We start from the raw sequence: 22,379 nt of genomic DNA on the forward strand, positions 1-22,379 counted from the left end.
GAGTGGTAGTGGTAGCAAAGAAGAGCCATGCAGGATCTGCTACTGGAGTTGAGTCTGGACAGGGCTGACTGGTAACCAGTTAAAGCCGCTCTCATGGAGAAGACGCTTTAGACCAGGGGTCTCAAACTCCAGGCCTCGAGGGCCACAGTCCTGCAGTTTTTAGATGTGCCACAGGTACAAAACACTGGAATGAAATGACTTAATGACCTCCTCCTTGTGTAGATCAGTTCTCCAGAGCCTTAATGACCTAATTATTCTGTTCAGGTGTGGTGCAGCAGAGGCACATCTAAAAGTTGCAGGACTGCGGCCCTCAAGGACTGGAGTTTGAGACCCCTGCTTTAGACACTCCGAACGATAAATAATGTAAACATAATATGAAGATGTTTGAATTTTCAGCTCAAACAGAAACAGAAATCTTAGAATATTGCTATTTTGATGAGTGAATAAATTGAATCCCAAAATGTTTCACCATCTATAAAGGAGAACCTCTGTTGAATGAGGGTCTGTGTAGACAGACTGTGAACTCACCACTCCATGACGATAAGGAGACACTTCTTGCTTTGATAGAGGTTCTCATAAACATCAATGATGCGCACAATATTAGCGCATGGGGACGCCCTCCAGTGCAGCTCCACTTCCCTGCGTGCCTTGGGACAGTCCTGCAGCATCTGAGCACAAACACAAAAAGAGTGAGCGTGATGAACAATATATGTACCATATGTAAATATTTATTTATATTTAACATCCATAGACCTGGATTACATAGAGTACTGACAGAGTAACCAATAAAAAGACTAAACTCAAAGTAGTGAACTTATTTTCTGTTTTTCCTCTTCCATTTAGGTATTTAAAAAAAAAAGACCATCTTATGACAGAATGTTGCACGTAGCATGAAGCAACAGCAACTTGGAGATGTTATGCTGCCACCAGATGGCAAAATGTTAAATATACAGGAGAATTTTTTTTATTTAGACTTGTGAGCAGGTAGCTCCCTCTGTCTGTGACACTTTGTCAGCACACAGTCCATGACTTTACTTCTGTCACAGTCCTTGTGAGAACGTCTACATGAAAAGTAGCAGTCAATAATTCATTTAATAAGGGTTAGGCAGAACAACAACACTAAAATTCAACAACACTGTCTCATGCAATACATGAATAATTTAAACAGGCAAAATTTTCTAGTTTTTTTTTTTTATATGAACTTATAGAACATGTATACTGAAGAGTAAACAGTGGGCAGTCATCAGCTCAAACAACTACCAGCAGACAGAGAAAGTTGTATCTAACATAGCAGTAAAACACCTGACTGATTAAATAAGGACGTGACCTGGAAATGTTATGCACCTGCAAAACACACACAAAAATCATGCATGTGTATCTATCTAGTCTTGTAATTTTGTGCATAAACTAATCAATTCATTAAAAGTGAGTGAAGATGACATGACTTTTTTTAAACCAAAAGGTATTTCCTTACAATTCAGATAGTGATTAAAATATAACTGAAAAAAAAAACAAAAACAAATGATAAATGAGTCTATGCGCATATTTCAATTAGAGAGACATCATGCTATCCTGCAATTAACATTTACTTATTCTCGTGAGTTAAAAAAAAAGAAGAAAAAGGATAAAAAAGGAGCCTGGACAATGAGCCACAGTCCATCTAATTTGTTATGTTACATTCCAACCCAGCCCACTGTCATAATACAATAGAGTGAGCTTCATTCCTCTGAGCAAAAAGTATCCACTCTGATCTCTGGTGCTTCACAACACACACTGTCAGTGGACTTGTGTGCTGCTAAGCAAGCAGTTTACAGAGGAAAGCAGCTATGGCTGTCCAAAATGGTAGAACAATGAAGGAAACAACTTAAGCTAAAGCTTTAATAGTTTGCAGGTTTTAGCATTTCAAGTACAAAAGTATTAGCAATAACCATCTATATGGGAAAGAATAAGGGTAACTTACAGATATTATTGTACAAATTCAGAAAAAAATCTCAACTAAATGTGTCAATATAATGCACCAAAAAATGTTGGAAAACAGAAACTTCACACACAAAGAGCTAAAAATCCACCTTTACAGAATAGCACAGAGATTAAAGCAAGCTTTAACGATTATGGGAATATTTCTCAACCCTGAAATAAATTACTTTCAAGACAGTAGTAATGGTGCTTTTAAGTCTGTGTTACAGCATTTAATTTCTCTTTGGAATTAATTAAGTAATTTAACTCAACATCAAGCAGATGCAGGCTGTAGGCACAAGCAGAAAGCAGTCAAAATAAAGCAGGCACATCTGAACGACCGAAAAGTGTAGCTGTATTTTAGACTTCATAACTGTGCCACGGAGCCTTTTGGGATACATTTTTATCCTTGCTACATGCTGAATACACTAGAAATCATTTTCCAAGAGCCACAAGTTTCCAAGCAGCTTAGTTAGTTTTTAACAAATGAATACAGTTTTCAGAATAATCTGAAACATTCAGAGACTACCGGCATTGTAGTCTGTTTATATTCAGAATGACAGGCAAAAAAAAAGCAACGTTTTATCCAAAGTAAGCAGGACAGCAGGACTGGTGGAGTGGAGTTGAAGACCCATGAATTATTCAGCTCAGTTTAATTCATTCAGCTGGTCAGCCAATTAAAACAAATGAGTCTTAGAAGAGCCAAAGATCCCTAAAATCTCTTTAACCTCTGATAAGCAAAGAATTTCTGGTGACAAGTAAATTAAAAGTCCCTCTAATCTATACGGTAGGACAAAAGAAATAGATTTATTCTCCAGACAGAAGAGAAGACTAGAACCTGCCAGAGTAATACATAGCAACGATTACCAGGAAGATGTGGTATGGAGGGTTTGGGCACACCTATGTTTTACATCAACACCACACATACAACCCAGTTTAACAAATCTTAAGGGTAGAACAAACCACAGCTTGGTTTGTATCCTTCTAAACAGAGTAACTAGGAAAACACAAAAATACATAATCCAGTTGGACATAAACATAACAAAACGCACACAAAACACACAATATTAAACATCTATTCCTATATTAATTATTTTGTTTTTATAGTTCCAAATGTATTTCTGAATATATTCGGTTTGTGCATACTTTTTTTTTGCTTTGTATTATAAAAATAACTCATCACACCATTTTACGATTATAGCAGCTTCGTAAAAAAAACAACAACAAAAAAACATAAGGACTGCTTTAGCAAATATTCAAACTTCCTTTGGTCTACCACCATATTTATGGGTAATTTTTGTTACGACAACATTGTGGATCATTTAACACCCAAATCAAACACAGTATAAGTGCTGGTATGACAAAACATCACAATAAAAATAATTTAACCTCAGGCAGATACGTTGTTTAGAAAAAAACAGTTGCGCACAGTGAGATATTTTGGACACTTTGCATATTTTAAGGTGAAATATGATATTTCGGCTTAAAATAGAATGAAGTGAGATGACCATGTTTTGACCAGAACTGCTCATAGAAGCACAACAGCTAATCCATATTTCTCTATTTAAAAAAACATTCTTAAATTGTTTTCCCATCACAACCTAAAAGTGAAAGTAATATTCCATTACATAAAAAACTTAAATGTCAAAAAAATCTAACAAAAAAAGTCCTTCTGTCCTTAGGCCACCTGCAATGCATATGAAAGCAGACTCCTGTGACCTCACTGCTGGTGTTTGTGCAGCATGCCGCCCCACTGCCCTCCAATCATCTGTTGTTTGCCCTTTTAAACTAAACAGTGAAGCTTATTAAGAAGGCGGGAAAAGATGGAGGCAGATGGGCACACAATACACTTCCACAAGCCCCAACAAAAATTCCCGAGGGACGGCCAAAAACAGCAGGAGGTGAGAAACAGTTCAGCAAAAGAAGACCACTTCCTCCACTTGCTGCGTTGAGCCACAAAACAGCTAGTTAAAAATCACACTGTGGGTGACGGTGCAGTGGAAACGTGTGGGGGGACTAAGAATAGGCCGAGGTGACAGGTTAAGCTCAGCTCAATCAGAAAAGCATCTTATGCTGACAAAAAGAGGCTAAACAACGAGCTGCCAGAGGAAGATGCAGTTTGTGCTTTTGGCTTGTCAGTGTAGACTCATTCAAGTTGAAAATGTGTTTGTGTCGCTGGGGTATTAAAGGCATTTGTTAAGCCACATAAGATCTTCTTTTTTTAACTGTAAACAGAAGGTGTTCACATACACTAAAAAACAAACAATCTTTCTTTTCTCACTGACAATAAATCAAACTGTTTCCTGTTCTATAATTAGTTATTTTGTTTTTTTTACTTTGCTCAAATTCATAAATTCACAACCATTTACTTTTATGCTGTATGACGAGGACCAAATGTTTTGGGTCTCCTTCCAGAGGTTTCTCACAAGAGTTTGCTGGACCTTTCTCCCATTCCTCAATATGGAACTGATGCAACCGAGTCAGATTTAGGACATGCTCTCAAACACATTTTTAGTTCTGCACACAAATTTTCTATGCCAAGATCAGGGCCATTTTGTATCTAATTTGGTGGTTCAATTGCAGTCACTGTGTCCGGAAATACCAATTTGTACAATTTGTACCCAAGCTTTAACAGCAAAGAGAAACCAAACAGGCAAAGTTTGTCTGTTGGCTTAGACTTAAAAGGAAAGACAGTGAGAAAAATAAAACAGTTTTTTACAAGTTCTACAATGTGTATATTGACATGTGGTTTGAACTGTAAAACAAGTTTTGTGAAAAAAAAACCATAAAGTTTGACTGCTAACACATGAACAGCATTATTTGTCCTTTCTAGTTATCCTTATCACACACCCTTGTATTTGATCTTCAAAGACTCAACAACGCCCACTTGCTTTTCCATTAGGAGCTTTCGTTCTGTATCAGGAAGTGAGATGACAGGAGGTGTTACAGCGTTGGTTGTAAAACAACTGGCAGTTGCTCCCAGCTGCTCAAAACGATGCTCCCTTAAGCAGTGTCCTAACAGAGGAGGAAGTGAGAGTCTACTACATCTCTAAGATACGGATGTGTTGTTTTAGAGCAAAGGCTGTAACACTTTCTGTCGTCTCACTTCCTTATACAGAACGAAAGCTCCTAATGGGAAAGAAAATGGGTGTTATTGAGTCTTTGAAGATCAAATGCAAGGGTGTGCAGGATAAGGATAACCAGAAACAATAGATAACGCTGTTGATGGAAGTAAAACGGAGAATAAAAGTTACCAGATATAATTCTGACTCAAACAATCTCCACCCCACGATCTGGTCGGACCTCACCAACTCAGCCCTTTGGTAACCTCATGATTCACAGCATGGACCGCGTTTTGTCACTAATATCCATGAACTACATAAGTGAACCACGCATGGGTCACTAGTACAAATTCAAGCACGTGTGCTAAATGTTGAACTGCTGAAATGACTCAGACTGTAGAAGCAGTGCTCATGTGCAAATACTGAGCACAGGCAACATAAAGGAAAAATAAAAACCCTTCCACCTCTCTTTGATCAGTCATTCATTATTTCCTACTTAGACAGCACTAAAATGATTGCATAATGGAGATCACATAAATCTGTCATCCTCACAGAGTTATGATCTGCTTAATCATAGCAGTCATTTCAAGTATCTCAATAATTTGAGGCATTCCTTGTGAAATAAACGACAGCACCAAGCAGGTGAATTTATTTCCATTGTGTACTTTCCAATAAATTATTCTATTTGTTGAGTTCTGTGGAAATGTTTAAAACAAAAGCAACATGCCACAACTTTTTTCTTTCAATAAAATTTAAGTGGAAACTAACTATTTTGAAAGATACACCAATTAAGTCTTAGTATGCAAAAAAATAAACCCTCCCTCGGGTAGTTTTTAAAAAAAGAATGAGGATGTTCTGCTAAAACTACTGAAAAGTGGTGGCACTTATATTTAATGCATGCCATATAATGGTTAAAATTTGCTAAATAACAAAAACAAACGTTAGATTAGAAGCTTATCAAGTTAAGATCTCACTTTATTTTCTCACTTTCTCCACTTCTAGTGTTTACAACTGTAAACTACTTCAGTTAAATTTTGAGGTGAGCATTAGACTTCCTGAAAAAACAAGTTTCAAGGTAGTTTCACTATTGGTCGTTTTGGCTACCATTCATAACAGAGCAGCAAGACTGGTTATTGGTTAAATGGCCTTTACAAAGAAGGGGAATAATAGTTCCTTTTACTGTTAACGCCATTCAGCACAATTTAACCACACTGCTTCCGCATCAGGAACTAATCCCAAGTATCAAGTAGCAAATAACATGCAGAGAAAGGTTTGCTAAAAAATTCAAGCATGAAGTTTTGCTCTAGAAGTTGTGTTTATTATTTAAAAGTTGTGTTATACGTTTGAACAAACATATTCAAGTCCAGGTTTAGGGCACTTTCTTTCTTTACAGTATGACAGTTGCATCAGCTTGGAAACTACTCGGCCACACAACTTGTTAGCAAGTTTCTTCTCCATCTATCAAACCACATCCTTACAATCATACATCCGCCCACATAGAAAGGGGTGGTCTGCTCCTCCAGAAGTCACACATATGATAAATACAGATTCTAATACAAGCATGGCCTCATTTTGGAATAATAAGAGTTACTAATTGTCTGCATTCAACCGGTATCAAAATATTCACAATTCCTATTAGTAAGATATACTGTATGTAGGTCTGTGCAAGTGTCACTGATATTCTTCATGTGCATCATGTAGATTTTGCAAATATGAACAAACGGCTGCGAAGAATACAGTAGCAATTCCTTGCTACAATTCCTGATGTGTCACTGTCCTGACACATCAGGAAAGTGACAAATTTATATGTAAAACAGAAAAAGAAATGTACTCTTTTTCAACTCCCATCTTTAGTTTTTAAGGATGGGAGTTGAAAAGTAAAGGGTTAGTTACAGAAGGCAGAGCGGCCTCAAGCACCAGCTTCACATTTCAGAAAAAATAAGGATTAAACACTTAGGACAGGGAAAATAAAATTAGGAAAAAGTGAATCATCCTGAATTCCAAACTTGGGTGTCAAAAAGAAAACTACATCTGCTGACCTGGTTTAACTTAAAAAAAGAAGTGGTGTTTATCAGATTTTACAAATCCTTCAATCTAACCTCCAGATGGAAACACCGAAAATAAAAACCATAGACAAATGCAAATCACTCAAACCCTAAAGTTTAAAGGCAGTGTTGTTTTTTTCTGTCAGTGACCATCAACTAAACTTTGTTTCAAACAGAAAAAGCCTTAAAGGGAATTGTGTCAATAATGAATAGTAAAAAAAAAAGTGTTAATGATAACAATAACTTGAAGAACCATTAAAGAAAAATACCTCGTTCTCCCAACCTATGAATGTGTTTTATGACCAAAAGACGTGGATTTCCCTCTTTAGGGACAGAAACAATAGAAATGTCAGATTATTAAAGATAAATGGAGTTACGATTTTACACATATATGAAAAACAGAGGTGAAAAACTATTCAGAGGGCTGACGTAGCACCTCCACTTCTGGAGTTTTTTCCTCTTTTTGTTAGTGACATATTGCCACAGTTACTTCACTGTTATCATGTTAATGTTTAATCAGACAACAGTGTGAATTCAGATGGATTTATTATCCATGGATGTTGTTATGATTGCCAAGTCCTCATAAAACGATGTCTAGGTAAAATCAGTTCTACCATGTTTCAAGAGATTAGTGGTCATAAATTTAAACGGCCTAATATATTCAGTTCCTCTTTTTTACACCGGCTTACCATGTTTACCTGCAGTGATGCTTAAAAGCATACGCAACCATGTTCAAATGCCAGTTTTGTTGTGATGTAAAAAACATCACCAGAAGAGATATATCATTTTAATTTTTCCACGATATTTATGCTGTACTACTTTATGTAAAAAAAAAAAAAATGAAGAAGCCTATCCAAAGCACAAACATAAAACTATGAAGATACTAAAACTAAAGAGACTAAATCTGGACAGACTTAAACTAAATTTTGACTCAGATTCAGCATTTAATCTTCTGCAGTTCAACTATATCGAATTGAGTTAAAATGGAATAATATTCAGATGACCTAAGATTTACCTGATATTTGCCAGCTGGCATTTTGTTACATCGGATCAGAGGGATTACAAGACATCAAGTCGAAAGAAGGGCCAACTTGATGCAAACCAGTCACCTCCAATAGGAGAAATAACACTAGAAATTTATTTTAAAAAAATAAATAAAAGATGTGTCAGAAACTGGCAACGAAGGCTTCAAGTAGCTCGACAGCAACATTGAAGGAGTTGCAAAACTTTCCAACAAGTGTTATTTTTTTTTATTTTTCTTCATGTGACGACAGGCTTCTGTATTCTCCATGTACCCACAATAAGAAACAAAGTTGCAATGCAGGATTCTTCTCTTCCAGAGAAAAACACCCAGACCTGATTAAAATCTTCCAAAACCTTGTCGACAAATTTGATATCATCTCATAAAAGTAAAGTTGAACTTTTGAACCATAAACTGGATTATTTGCCAAATGAACAGTGCTCCGCATCACAGAAGCACATCATATAGACACTGAAACATGGAGGTGGCTGAATAAAGTCTGGAGTTATTTATTTAAAGATTGTCAAGGTGGGAAAAGTCACTAATATATCCAAATACCAATGGGGTTTAACACCAAAACATCAAAAGTCTGCAAACAAGCTGAAGATGAAAATAAATTTGCTTTTTCAGCATTACAATAAGTCCAAGTTGTTTTCCAAAATAACAGAAGATGGAACTCAATGGTTTAAAATTGCTTATTTATTAATAAAAACCAAGTCTGTGGGATCACCAGAAGACAACTTTGGACAAGAAATGTCTCCACAATCCCAATCTGATTGATCTGATGAACCATTTAAAGGTGAAGTGGGAAAATATTAACAAGTTGTGGGATCCCAACACACTCACCAAAAAACGTTGGATGCTAAATTTGAGTCAAAAGATGCTCAATGAAAGGATTAGTTTAAAGGTCGACTCACCAATGTAACTCGATTTTTGACCCTTTTTTTCCACCTTTACAAATTTTTGTGATTCAGTTAAATTGTACAGGATACATGTGAGAAGGTTGCACTTGGCTCATTTTACATCACAAAAACCAGACCTTTTAAAAGGAGTGTGTACACTTTGGCAGAAAACCATAAGGAGTGACTTTCACAACTTTTAAACGTGTCGGATATAAATTGTAACAATTGTAACCACTGTTGGGTTGGTCTCTCTGCATGGTTGTTTGTCTTTGTGTTATCCTCTAATAGACTGGGGACCTGTCCACGGTGAACCATGTCTCCAACGACAAGAGATGGTCAGCAGCCCCTCTCTCAATCCTACATGAACCAGCAGGTATAGACGCTAGATCGATGGTTGTTTTCCTAGCAGTTTATTTCAGGCAGCCCAGTCACACACCATCCCCCTTCTGCTGTCCTCTCTTGTATTTACATTTTACCCCTGAAGAGTCGTCACACCACATAGCTTCTCAGCTCAATCTAACACCATGTTCTTTCCAAATACTTCTAGATCCCTTCTCCATAGCTGTGATAAATAGATAAGGCCCAAACCCGCTGCATGACATGTTAAACCAGCCCAGGTTATGTAAACACCGACAGTAAATGCGTCAGCTGCACTCGTAGATTTTCATTATGCATCACATCAAAGGTCCATAAAGCCAGGGCTTTAATGTGGAGCAATCCTTTTACCTTTTATTTGGAGTTTTATGGTCTAATGTAAACAAATGATACTAAAAATAATATTTAGTTATGACATAAGTTTTAAATGATAAAGCTGAATATTTTCACTATTTTTGGTGGTTATTTAGAAGAAATATCTGGAAAAAAATTTAAGGAGCAATAATGAAAAAGTCACATTTCCTTGTAATAAAAACACAACCAATAAGTGAAATAGAAACATTAATACTGATAATATATTTTACTTTTAATGACTTTTTGTATTAAATAGCAAAGGAAAAACATCCCACTTTTAAACTTATGATACTACAGCAAAATGTAAAGTTTAGGTAGATTTATCGATATCAACTCTTGCTAATCTGAAGCTTTGATGCTTCTTTCCCAAAAGACAAAAATAAATTGTGACTGTTTTGATATTTTTAGAGAACCTGACATGATGACTTTAAATTTTGACTGGGGAAAATTAATATACAAAATGGATTTTAAATCTTCTTTAATGTTGAACCATTATTTATCAGCATTCTTCATTCAGGGTGTTCCCTGAAGTCCAAATTTAAGTTGTAGCCTATTAAAACACTTCTAATTTCAACACAATACATGTTGAATTTTTGTCAAAAATTCAACATGTGAAATATACTTCAACATTATGAAGTACATATTTTTGAAAGTAATTACTTTCATCTTTATGCTAACGTCAGGGCTAGACCTATATAAGCCAGCAACATTTGTTTTATTGCTCCTTTTTAATTTAGTCAAATTAAGTCCATCATCCACATAAAAGAAACTAATTTTCAGTTCGTTTAGGAGTTGTTTTTTTTATACAGTGTTATCACTTTACAACAACATTTGGCAGTACTTCAGACCTCTAAAAATATTTCTGTAACAAGGACACATTACAGGCAGACCAATCAACACAGGATGCATGTATAAAGTCAATCAAAGAGTTATTGATTTTTAGAGAGGCTATATTAGATGCAATACAGTAGAAGGCCATAAATGGTTACGTTTAAAAGCAACGTCAGTCTGCTAAACATTTGCCGGTAATAAGGTATAGTCGCAAGTGACTAAATAAGAAGTTTCCTTCATAATGTATGAGGTTTATTAAACCTAAGAGAATGTCCATATAAAAAGATTTTTTCCCCAAAGAAAAGCCAGATAAAAAGATTGCATTATTCTGCAAAACCAGAACAATATGTGGTCCAAGAAATGCACACACTGTATCAATACATCGTCAACATGTTAAGTTTACAGGTACTTGAACCTGGACTATCAATGAACACAACGGGTTAGCTAACTGAGTTAGCACAACCAAAACAACATTTTGCAAAGTATTTCACAGCATGACATGCTGCCGTGGAGACATTTTTTTGTCACCTTTGAGTTTCGACACATTAGCACGAGCACAAACAGAAGCAAAAAATAATCAAGAGACAAGTCTGATGACTTGTGATGTCTCTGTACACTTACACATGCTTGGCTCTTCTGGTGTGTGTTACTTGTGAGAATTTATGTGAGCCGATAAAAACGCAGCAGCATTCCTGATGTGCTCTTGCCGTACACATTTCATCCCTTCATGCAGTTTTTGGGTTTAGAAATGAAAGAACTGGGTCAATGCTGTTTTTTTTCCCTACGCTGTCTGGACACTATGATAGGGAATAACACCCACTTCACTGTCTGACTATTTCTAATATTCTGCAAAGCCCCCCATTTCCCTGAGAAACACTTGGGTTGCATCAGAAGCAAAAATTACTAAAGAAATATTTAAAGCAAACATCACTTTGATTATATTTTTACATTCTGTTTAAGGTGAACATTGTTGTATCGTATCTTTATGACCTTATTTGGTGACTGTCCAAACACGTCGAAGCTGGATTGTATAGGTCACTGGAAACTCTCCTTATGAGCCAAGTTTCAAAATATACCAGTGAGTCTAGGAGTAAAAGCCAGAGCTTCACAAAGAGCCATTCTTTCTACCAACTGCAATATCAAACAAATTTTCCATCACTGGGTCTGATACAATCACTCAAATTAGGCATCTGCTTCTTGTTTGGCTGCTTTGTTTTTTTCTTTTTCCAGTGAGCAGAACCAGTGTCATCGGGCAGAGCTGTGACATACGCAACATCTATGTCTAATTGACACAGATGTGAAATGACTAGTAACCATGCCAACAACACTATGAAGCAGCTAATAATAAACTGTATTTAAAAAGGGACAACACAACTCAAACATAAATATTAGTATTTGATGCACTGTACCAATTATAGCTACGTTTTTTTTTTTTTAACATGATAGACAATAAGATTTCTTAATTCGAAAGATCTAAAGTAGCAGATGGTTCTTCCCCGTTTGCAAACCTTTTCTAAACATTACGGCTTATTACTGTCAAACTGTCATGGGAAAGCACATTTATGTATAAAGGGACTGTGAAATGGAGATTAAGGCAGCCTTCATTCAGATAGCTTGGTGTTTGGAAGAAAAACTCAGTTTTTAATTTCTGCTTCCTCCTGTGTCTTCAATGCCAACTTTCAACTTGCACCACAATTTATTTATTATTTTTTTAATATTTAGCTTATACAGGTATAACAAACCCAGAGTTTTACATTTTTTAACATGCATTAAAATTATAAATCACAACCTGCCATGTTTTCATTATTTTTTTCTTCATTTAGCAAGTAGGTTATTAGTGACCCAACTAATCTACTCTTGGGAATTTACTAGAGGTGTGCCGATCGATCAGCCACCGATCATAATCTGCCATTTTCTGTGGAAAAGCTTATGATCGGTGATCGCCGATCACTGTCTCTTGTTGCCGATCACCAAAACCGATCACACTTATCTCACTTCGCAGCTTTCTCCTCTTTCCTTCACACTGTGCGGCAACAAATCCTGTCATGTGGAACTATAACACTCTGAGAGTGGATGGGGGAAGTTTACACGTTGCGGCGGAAAATTACCTCGGAGATGAGGCACGTCAAAATGCATCAACACAATGAATATAATATGGCATTGAAAAAACAAGCACTTGACGGAATTTGGCTAAATCGAGGCTCAATGCAGGAAAAAATGACATCCGGAGCGAACAGATAGCAGGTAAAGCAGCGCACAGCTACCAATACTCACCCGGAAGAGCATCACGGTCAGAAACCTAAACAAATAACCCAAAAAATAACTCAAGTCTTCGAGCTGGCTGTGTAAGACACTAGTTCTGCTCTCGCTCTTGGACCGCGCTACTGGTAGTGACATTTCACAGACGGAGCACCGCTCAACCTCCGCCCGACAGTGAACTCTCACACCGAACATCTGCTTAAAGCTGCAGCATGTAACTTAAATAATAATAGAAAAAAAATTAAATATGTATTGAAGTATGTCTAAATTAGGTCAATTTATTGCCAGATAATTTTTCCATTTTGCCAGATAACATAGCATCATTTATACCTAAACCGAAAAATTAACAGTCAATCCAGGCGATCGGCATTGATCGGTGATCGGCAGAGATTGGCCTCATGGATGATCGGTATCGGAATCGGCAGCAAAAAACCTGATTGGAGAATCCCTTGAATTTATTTAGCAAATCTCATAAAGAGCATATTACACTAAACTTAGTACTTATAATTGGCAACTAAAAATATTCTGTTGAAATAATTTTGAGGAAAATGCTACTGACAGCAGCATGTTGTAGGGATCGGCAGAGAATACACATCTAAAGCCACGACAGATTAACTTAAACATTACTGCCATCATTTTCTCCTTGTATGAAGCTCATTTAACTGATTTAACAATGGGCTTAATATTAATATTAAACAACATTCATGTGTTTTCCCCCTTTAACACACAAGAGAAGGTATGACCAGTGCTTAGGGTGTGACTAATTTGGAGATTTAATACATAAACAAAAATCACACAGTGCTCCTCAGTGCAGCCCAGAAAAAGTTCATTCATCCTTATAGATCTTTGCTAAATGTGGACATACATCAGTCTTGTGTGTGTTTGTCTGTAAAGACGTTTGCCTCTCATTAATCATTGACCAGGACAGAAAGTGATCTTCAGGCGTTGTATCTAATGCGGTGCGTCACATTGCATGGGTTTTATTCTTATCAGCATTTAACTCAAATATGTGCAGCTCAGTAAGCAAGTGTCAACACCTGTTCTGAATCGATTCCTCAACAGCGCTGGAATGGTAATCATATTCAAGCGTAAACATGAAACAGTAAGACGTCAATCCTATGACGTGTAAATTACAGATACCTACTCTATTACCAGGTTAGTAATGAGAGCTAGTCATGGCACGTTTCCAGCCACCAACATCACATTTCAGCAGGATGCAGTTGCTGACGCTTGATGATGTGTTTTTAAAAAAATGCATTTAGGCCTGTAGTGTAGAACTGAGTCAGGAAATAAGCTAGCGAAACTCTAAGATCTGATTCTTTTTCAAATTAGTTAAAATACTATAAACAAGCATCACTAACACCAACACTTCAGTTACCGATTACAAAGAGCTTCAGTCAGGGAGGTGATTAGAAGTAAAGTCAGGGGAAGTACAGAGATGTGAGAAGATATGTGAAACTGTGTTTTATTCATCTCCAGTTCAGTTGGCACAGCAAGGCTACTGTGTTTCATCCTTTTCAGTTTTAAGTTTCTGTGATGGAACACCATTAATTTGGAAAAGGGCTGTAAAGATATCCTGCATCATAATTACTGAGTACAAATTCATCTTGGATGTGTTAAAAACAGGCCTTTATGTCTTTTGTGAAAAAATTACTGCAGATAAGCTAATTCTGACTTCCTGGAAAAAATAAGTGATCAACTTTAAGCTTTGGCTCAAAGGAATGACTAATTTCCCTCATTGGTAAATTTCTATTTTTATGTTCTACTTCTGTGTCCTTCACTTAAAATGAGATTTGATTGCATGTACTAAACAAACTACACGTGCAACTGTGGTAGAAGGGATTACTTTAGGTATCTGAGAAATTCTGGTTGTGTATTTGTAGAGGTCATTGAATAATACTTTTTTTGACAACTGTCTGTCAAAAAACAAACAATGATCCACGGAGTAAAAACAATGCTATTTCAGTCATTCTAGCCATGCTAGCAGCACCATGTATGTATCACTAACATAAAGTCCTAAAGAAAGCTGAAAATGTTCACTCGCTTAAAAATATTTGCAAAACTCTGTTTTACAGTCAATGGAAGCAGCTCCAACAATGTGATGTTGGAACTGCTTCCAATGGTCGCTCATAGTAGGAAAGCTAAAAAACAACAACAACAAAAAACATTTTGAATGTTCTAGCATCTTCTTTCTTACATTTAGGGTCTCTGCAAGTCTTCAGATTCACTCCAAGACACTGATTATTTAATAAAATAAATATATTTTACTTATTTAGTACTAAGCAACTTAAATACAAATGTAATTTAAATGTATATGTTTGTTTTCCAGCTATTGGATGTTCTTTTAGGTCTGGGTTTCCTTACTTCAGCACCTTCCTATAGTATAAAGTAAACTTTAGATCACTTTATATTACTGATGAAAGGTTTGGCCAATTATTGAAAACTACCCTGTGAAATCTAACCATGATAGTGGTTGGTAACAAGAGTGTTTTGGTTTTAATTCAATGTTAAACCAGTAATTGTTTCGCATGTTTATGGGCAAGGCTAAATGTCTGGTCTGTCTGATCAATTTATTTTGACAGGAGCAATTTCTTTCCTGCATCATAGGGCTAGTAGTTTTGTCACAACACAATGCCACCCAAATTCCACAACCAGAGTTTCAAATCACTGAAAACAAAATACAGCAGCCAGTGAATGAATGAAGTTATGCCTTTAACTCACCGATACATGTACATCTATTGTGGAAAATGGGATATTTTGGGGGCTGGAAATTATTTTTAAGGCCTTGCAGAAACGCAAAATATTATGGCTCAAATTAAGTTTGAGACGTTCAACAACAGTATCTCCAGGTGAAAAGCTGAAAAAAACAAAAGCAAACATGCAGTGCGTACATATATCCATACCAATCTTGATAGATAGGAAGAAAAATAGCTCTTTCTTTGATTTTATTAATGATTTCACACTAACTATATCACCTATAATGGCGGTTCAAGTGGTGTCCACTACAGTATTTAACTGGGTGACATACAGGACCACTGTGGCTCACCTTTAACGCATATTTGTCACCGGTTTTCCTCTGGAAGATTTCCACCACCTTGCCATTGATCCCCAGCCCCAGCACCTGGCCGGTGATCTTGTACTCGTCTGTTATGGCGTTCTTCTTGATCTGTAGGTGGGGTCTGGCGTGGAAGTGGCCCGCGGGGTTCTGCTGGCCCGCCGGGTTCGGAAACAGTGGTTGGTTCTGAGCGTTAGGCAGCATAGTGTCCACAGTCTTATTTGACTGAGCTGGTGGGATAACTTAGCCGTCGCTTCTCGACAATTCCGCGCCGTCGTTCTCCTTTTATGACCAGAAATTGAGTCTTCCTGACTTCGCTGGCCTCTGACAAACTAAAAACGGTGAAAAAATAAGACCCAAAGTCTAGCAGAGAATAATCCTGATGCTAGGAGTGAGTAAAGAGCCTCAGTTACCCGATAAATGCTCAATTAGACAGTTGTTAGCATGCTAGCTCGAGTCTATTCTGTGATCTATGACTGTCGGCTAACAAGTGAGCTATAGGTTAGCTTATCCATCTCCGGTGGTATCCGCCTTCCACCGGTTCCTCAAAAAAACGCTGGAGGAACTTCTCTAAAACATCCTCTAAGTTTGCTACAGTGTTTGGTTTCACTATGGAAAAATCTCAAAATCTAAAAAATGAAAATAAGGACGACAGAAACCAATGGAGAAAGGACAAGTAACAGAGAAAGTCCGACACCCACTGCTTCGTCAAACACACTTCACTTTTCAGTGGACAGGCAGCCAGCAGGTTTTACTTCTCACGTCATAGCTGTTTTTTTTCGGCTCTTAAAGAAGAAGTACGACAGAGGAAACGACACAATGTGTAAAGCCAGCTACCAGCTATTTAAAACCAGCAAAAGTAAAGCGTGTCTTTTTGTATATTTCTTGTTTGTGTACTGTGGTATTCTTTGTAAATTGGTCTTTATTTCGTTGCCGTATTGTCTAAAGGAAGAGACCCTCTAACAAAGATGGTACCAACGAGAGGGGGGGACAAAAATAGACGCACTAATCTCTGACCAGAGGCCTGCAGGTTACCTCAAGGTTAGGGCTCTTTTTTACCAATTCAGACTGCTGTTTCAAAGGAAACAGCAGGCCAGTCATTTACAGGTGCATCTAAATAAATTGTTGGAATAATTTTGCTAAAAAAAGTGAAATATGTACACATTATATATGGACTTAAGTATTTCAACTCTCTATTTCCCTTAAGCTCAATGATTATGGATCATAAAGCCACAAAAATTTGTCAATGTGAAATGTTCTGCTGTGGTGTACACAGTCTGGAGAAAGACTATCTGTTTGACAGTTGTCAGATAGTTGAGTCACATAAGGGCATTGCTAAAGAAGCTGGCTGCCCATGGACGGCTTTGTATGAGCATATTACAGAAATGTTTAGTGGAGGGAAAACCAGCTGGAAAGAAATGCAACCCTCGAGAAGATTATAAAGCAAGAGGTTGGGGAAGATTAGAAAATGGCCGTTTGTCACTGGCCCTACTCTACACAGACCATTTTCTTTTACTGGTTTTTCCAGCCTGATACTTGCTTTTTTGGTTCTTGCACAGGAGCAGGAACCATCAGAGCAGAGCAGAGCACAAAGGTGACATGAACAGACTGCTGTTCATACATTGGCCATGAGGTGAGACAAAATCTGAAGGTTTTCACTGAGGTAGCGTTAAGGAAAGTTAATAAAACTCAAGAGTGACTATAGTAATATTCAGAATCACAAAGCAAGAAGCGAGTAAAACCAAAGTATTTTACTATTTAAAACTCAGCATTTTGGATTGCACACAATTAATTAATCAACTTCTTAGATCCATATACTATTCTTCCAAAACATACAAAACACCACCACCATGAAATGTCTCATGTCATAGTCCTAATGAAAAAAGAGTCCCCAACAAAAATCCTCCTGAAGGGTTTTGTACTTTAAAGTCTGCTCACAAGTTCTTAGGCACTTTGAAACAACATTGGGGCCCAAATTAACTAAATCTTGGGATTACCAAAACAATATTAGACTGTATTTTTTGCAGGCATGGTGCAAAGATCCTCTTCTCAGTGAGTTTGGCCGTTCTCCGTGTTCCAATGGATTACAGAGAAACCCTAATCCTCACCATTGCCCCAACACAAAACGTCCTCTTAAAGCCCAAAAATGTAACTTCTTCAGGCAAACATCGGAGCTTCACCAGACAGCAGCATCTCTCCTCTCCGCTTCTCCTGCCACACCGCTTTAACCCTGAGGGTTTTATTTAGTCTGGACTGGTTCTGTGTTCCAGATTCTTATCGTAGTGGACAACATGTAGACAACTGACCGCTATTATAAAAAGGATTTTGTATTGCATCAGCACACCCCTAATATGTAACCAAATGGTATGATCCTGCTTAGTTATTACACTGATTGTGTGAACAAAAGGAAATTATTATAGCATTCAATTAATAAATGGAGTGAATGGGACTTCTTTAGCTGAGCAGGATTAGATTAAAGCTTTCCCTTCAATTTTTATCATATTAATAAAGAAAAACAACTCTAATCAGGATATAAAGGCTTCATATTCTATTCTATTCTATTCTATGTTGTTCTAAAATTGTTCCAAATTCATACCCAAAAACAAAACATTCAAGAAATATATCTGTTATAGATTTGCTATAACAGATATATTGTCCAGTTGTCCAGTTATAAAATGTAGAATCACTTATAAAATACTAACAAACATAATCAAGTGTGCCTTAGAGTGCTTCCCTAATGTAATTAAGAGCTGTCTCATCAGCTCTGTCTCAGTAGAAGTCCTTAGTTAGAACCCTTGTTTGTTTATTTCCAGTGTCATTTCACCTCTCGATTTATTGTAACCGAAACGCAGTGCTGCCACTGACCACTAGATGGCAGGAAAACCCTTATTATTGCCTCAGACTCACAGAGTTAAAATGTCTCACAGGACAGCAGTCCAATATATCACATAAAGAAAGGCAAAAGTGTATTTTAATAAAGAAAAAGATGACACATATAAATTGTGTTTGTGGAGAAGACTTGGAGAACCCCGGTGACTTTGCTTTGAAGAATCTCAGGTAATTTTCAGCCAACATCCAGAAATGCTGTTGTTCATTGCTGCAATGGATTAATGTATGTACTCTCACACTTCACATACATATTGTGCATATTGTGTTTTATTTTATTTTTACAAGTTAAAATCTGAAAATTGTGATGTGTGTTTGTATTCAGTCCCCTCTATCCTTTTGGAACCACGTTTTGCTGCCATTACATCTTCAAGTATCTTGGGGAATAACTCTACTTGCTTTGCACTTCCAGAGACTGAAATCTTTGCCCATTCTTCTTTGCAAAATAACTCAAGCTCAGCTTATATAGGCAACTAATGTACGTTTTTAAGATTATAATCTGTACTGAGGTATGGACTTTGACTAAACCACTTCTAGCACATGAATTTAACGTGAAACTTTCCATTGTATCGTTACCTCTGTGTTCAGTGTTTACCTCAGTCTCAAGTCTTTCACAGGTTTCCTTCCATGTTAGCCCTGTATCTAGCTCCGCCCATCTTTCTATTGACTATGACCAGCTTCACGAGTCCTCCTGGCAAAAATAAGCCCCAAACATGATGCTGCCACTACCATGTGTCACCATAGAGTTGATGTGTTTTGGAACTATGTGGCATTTTATTTATGCATTTAATTCTTCTGGTATTTTCCAGTTTCACCATTCTCTTTCTACTTTTGAAGAAAGACTGAACAGCATAAAATGTCCAGAGCTTGTGATGTAACCTAACGCTCTTTCTAGTTCTCCGTAATTATAGTTTGGTCGGTCAGTGCACAGAGAGCTAATACAAACACATGTCAAACTTTTCATATTATTTCCCCCCACCCCCAAAAAAGATTATTTTTATTTCAGGGTACCACTATTTTGTGTTAATCAAATATAATTAACACATGCATCATGCATCATGTTGAAATATGCTCATCGCTGTTTCCACATGAACCCAAAGAAGACTTTCATACAGCTAGTGCTGCCTCTTTGTGTGCTTGATTCTCTTCATAACCTTGCATCCTTCATTATATTTAAAGTTTTGGAGCTCTGCCACGTGACTGTTCTTTCATTTAATGGGTTAATTGTGTGAGTATGTAGGGCAGTGACAGAGTTTGTGTAGGTCAGACTATGTTCTGCTAAATCTGATCATAATGCAAAAAATGTCTGGAACTCTGTTTCTCAACAATGCTTTGACTTGTTGTGTGATAAAACAAACAAGGCTCTCCACAGAGGCTTGTTTATTTGAATATCTCTATATCAAATTGATTTTCCTACAAGGGATCAGAAATAATAAAAGTCTGTGACGCTGAATGAAAGTGAACTGGGAGAGGTACACACCTGATTCACGTGGTGTAGTAACAGGATTTAGAAAGACGAAGGACCAAACTCACACACTTTCATTTTAGTGCTTGAGCTTCTTTCCGAGGGTGGATTTTGGTCAAAAGTGGTCAAAAAGTAAGATCATCTCTGAACCATGTTCAGCATGTGATTTTGAGATTTTTCAGGTTTAGAGCAATGAGACATTATCAGATGTTCTAAAAGATGTGAGTTTCCCACAGATTTCTACACTCAAAGTGGCAAAAACACCCTTAGCGTTAAGATCCAAATGGACTGAAGAGAATTAAATATGTGCACATCTTGGACAAAATATTTTGCAGAAAATATGAAAAAACAGTACCAATCGTTTTGCTTGCTTTATTTTCTTCAATATGACTTTACTATAAAGTAAAACAAACAGAGCTTTAGTCCCTAATGCCAAGCTTTCTGTAGGGCTAGAAATGTTTGTCATAATCCGTCCTTACATTGCATGAGGACTCAGTTCAGTGTTGCATTGTATTTCAACAAGATTATTAAACTCAAAATGTTCACATCAAATATGATTTTCGGACTATTATAAAAAATGAAGTTAAAGTGGAATGTTATTGTTTACCTTGAGCAATCACTGTTTCTGTGATATTTATTTGTTTTATTTAGTTCATGTAAGTGGCTGTCGTCCAGAAGTCTCTAATCTTAAAGAGACTTCCTGGTAAAATAAAGATGTAATGAGGAAAATGGATAGGTGTCTTTTTAATTTAAAGTGTGAAAGGTACTTTTAAATACTTTTAGGGCATGTGTTGGAGCACTACTCGGGCCTTATATCCAGGTTTTAAAGTGAAATGCTGCCATCTATGTACTGAGAAAAGCTGAAAACATTTGAAATATTATGACATAAAATAGGATCACAAAACCTGCCTTTACGAAAGTATTATACAAGGATTGGAGAAAACATTTAATGCTGTTAATTTTTTTATCAAATTTATCTGAAAGGGTTACAACCTTTTCTTTTTAATATTTCACCACGGTCTGTGGACCACCATGGTTCTGACTTAGATTTATGTGCCTATGTCCCAAAGTTTGTCTTGGTCTACAAGGACGAGGAATGCTCGGCCTGTGTGCAGAGCTCCACAGTCTGGCACGCTGACATTTTTTTCTTTTTTTTTTTGCTCCTTCCCAGAACTCCCTCTGGATACACTCGCTCCTGTTTCAAAGTGCTGCTTTAAAGCTCTTTACTGGAAGGAAACCTGGGGTGAATGAGGTGCAGATCCACCCATCTTCTTCACCGCCATCCCCTGTTACCCTGCTCTTCATTTGTGTGCCTAACTGAGAGCAAGTTCGGAGCAGTTATTTCAGGCTGGACAGAACCCCTCTTTCTCAGAATAATCCTCTGCCCGGGGGCTGAAACCTAAGCCGGCTCTTGATATAGACCCATGGTCAGTACTGGCCTTGATATAGGATTCTAGCACCTGGACACTCAAAGCCTGCAGTCCAACATGGAACCTGGTGAACTGGCTCACCCCCACTATTGGAAACAGAAACACCCATACACACACACACACACACACGTTATGATGCCCTCTTTAAACTCTTTGTCTTTCTCTCAAATTTGCAGAAGTCATGATGAGGAACCAAAGTCATGTCTGAACCTATGATCGGTTTTTACATTGTATTTGTGTTTCCTGAAGCTTAAAAGAGTCTCTGTAGAACTTGGAAACGCATCACCCCGTCTTGCCAGTAAAAACCTGTTTACATTCAGGAGTATTTGCACTGGGATTTGCTCCTGACCTGCTTTAAGCAAAATAAAAATCACTCTCATAGGACACTGGAGATGAAGTCCCTGACGCCTCCCTCTTCTTTTGTCCTTGCTTTCTGGTAGTTCATATTCAGCTCTTCCTTTAAATGATTAACACAAACACACCATGTTCATCTCCAGTGACCTGACTTGAACATTTTCAGCTCAAGATCAATTAAAGTTTTAAATAAAGGCGTCAGTACAGGAAGTCCAAAGGCCGTCCTACTTTCAGCTCTTCAACACGAACCTCGCGAGGGGGAAGTGCGCAATGGCCGACCAACAAGAGATGATGGAGTTTTGTGTGTGTATGCTGCAGGTTATAACTTATTAATGCAGCTCATGCATATTTTAGAGCAATAGCAGTTCAATCAAGTTATTCTCA

The 22,379-nt window shown here is 37.2% G+C and overlaps 1 protein-coding gene across 1 annotated transcript in view; it reads right to left on the reverse strand.

The window, feature by feature from the left end:
* The window catches only part of mapkapk2a (MAPK activated protein kinase 2a), a 28,388-nt gene extending 11,782 nt beyond the window's left edge, over positions 1 to 16,606 (reverse strand). The window contains exons 1-2 of the mRNA XM_032549957.1: positions 15,852 to 16,606; positions 529 to 668 (exon numbers count right to left, since the gene is read on the reverse strand). Of these exons, the coding sequence (XP_032405848.1) occupies positions 529 to 668; positions 15,852 to 16,064 (353 nt within the window). The 5' untranslated portion in view covers positions 16,065 to 16,606. The remainder of the gene's footprint in view (positions 1 to 528; positions 669 to 15,851) is intronic.
* Positions 16,607 to 22,379: the final 5,773 nt, after the last annotated feature.

The sequence above is a fragment of the Xiphophorus hellerii genome, chromosome 20, assembly GCF_003331165.1.
Source record: "Xiphophorus hellerii strain 12219 chromosome 20, Xiphophorus_hellerii-4.1, whole genome shotgun sequence".
In the NCBI taxonomy this organism is placed as follows: Eukaryota; Metazoa; Chordata; class Actinopteri; order Cyprinodontiformes; family Poeciliidae; genus Xiphophorus; species Xiphophorus hellerii.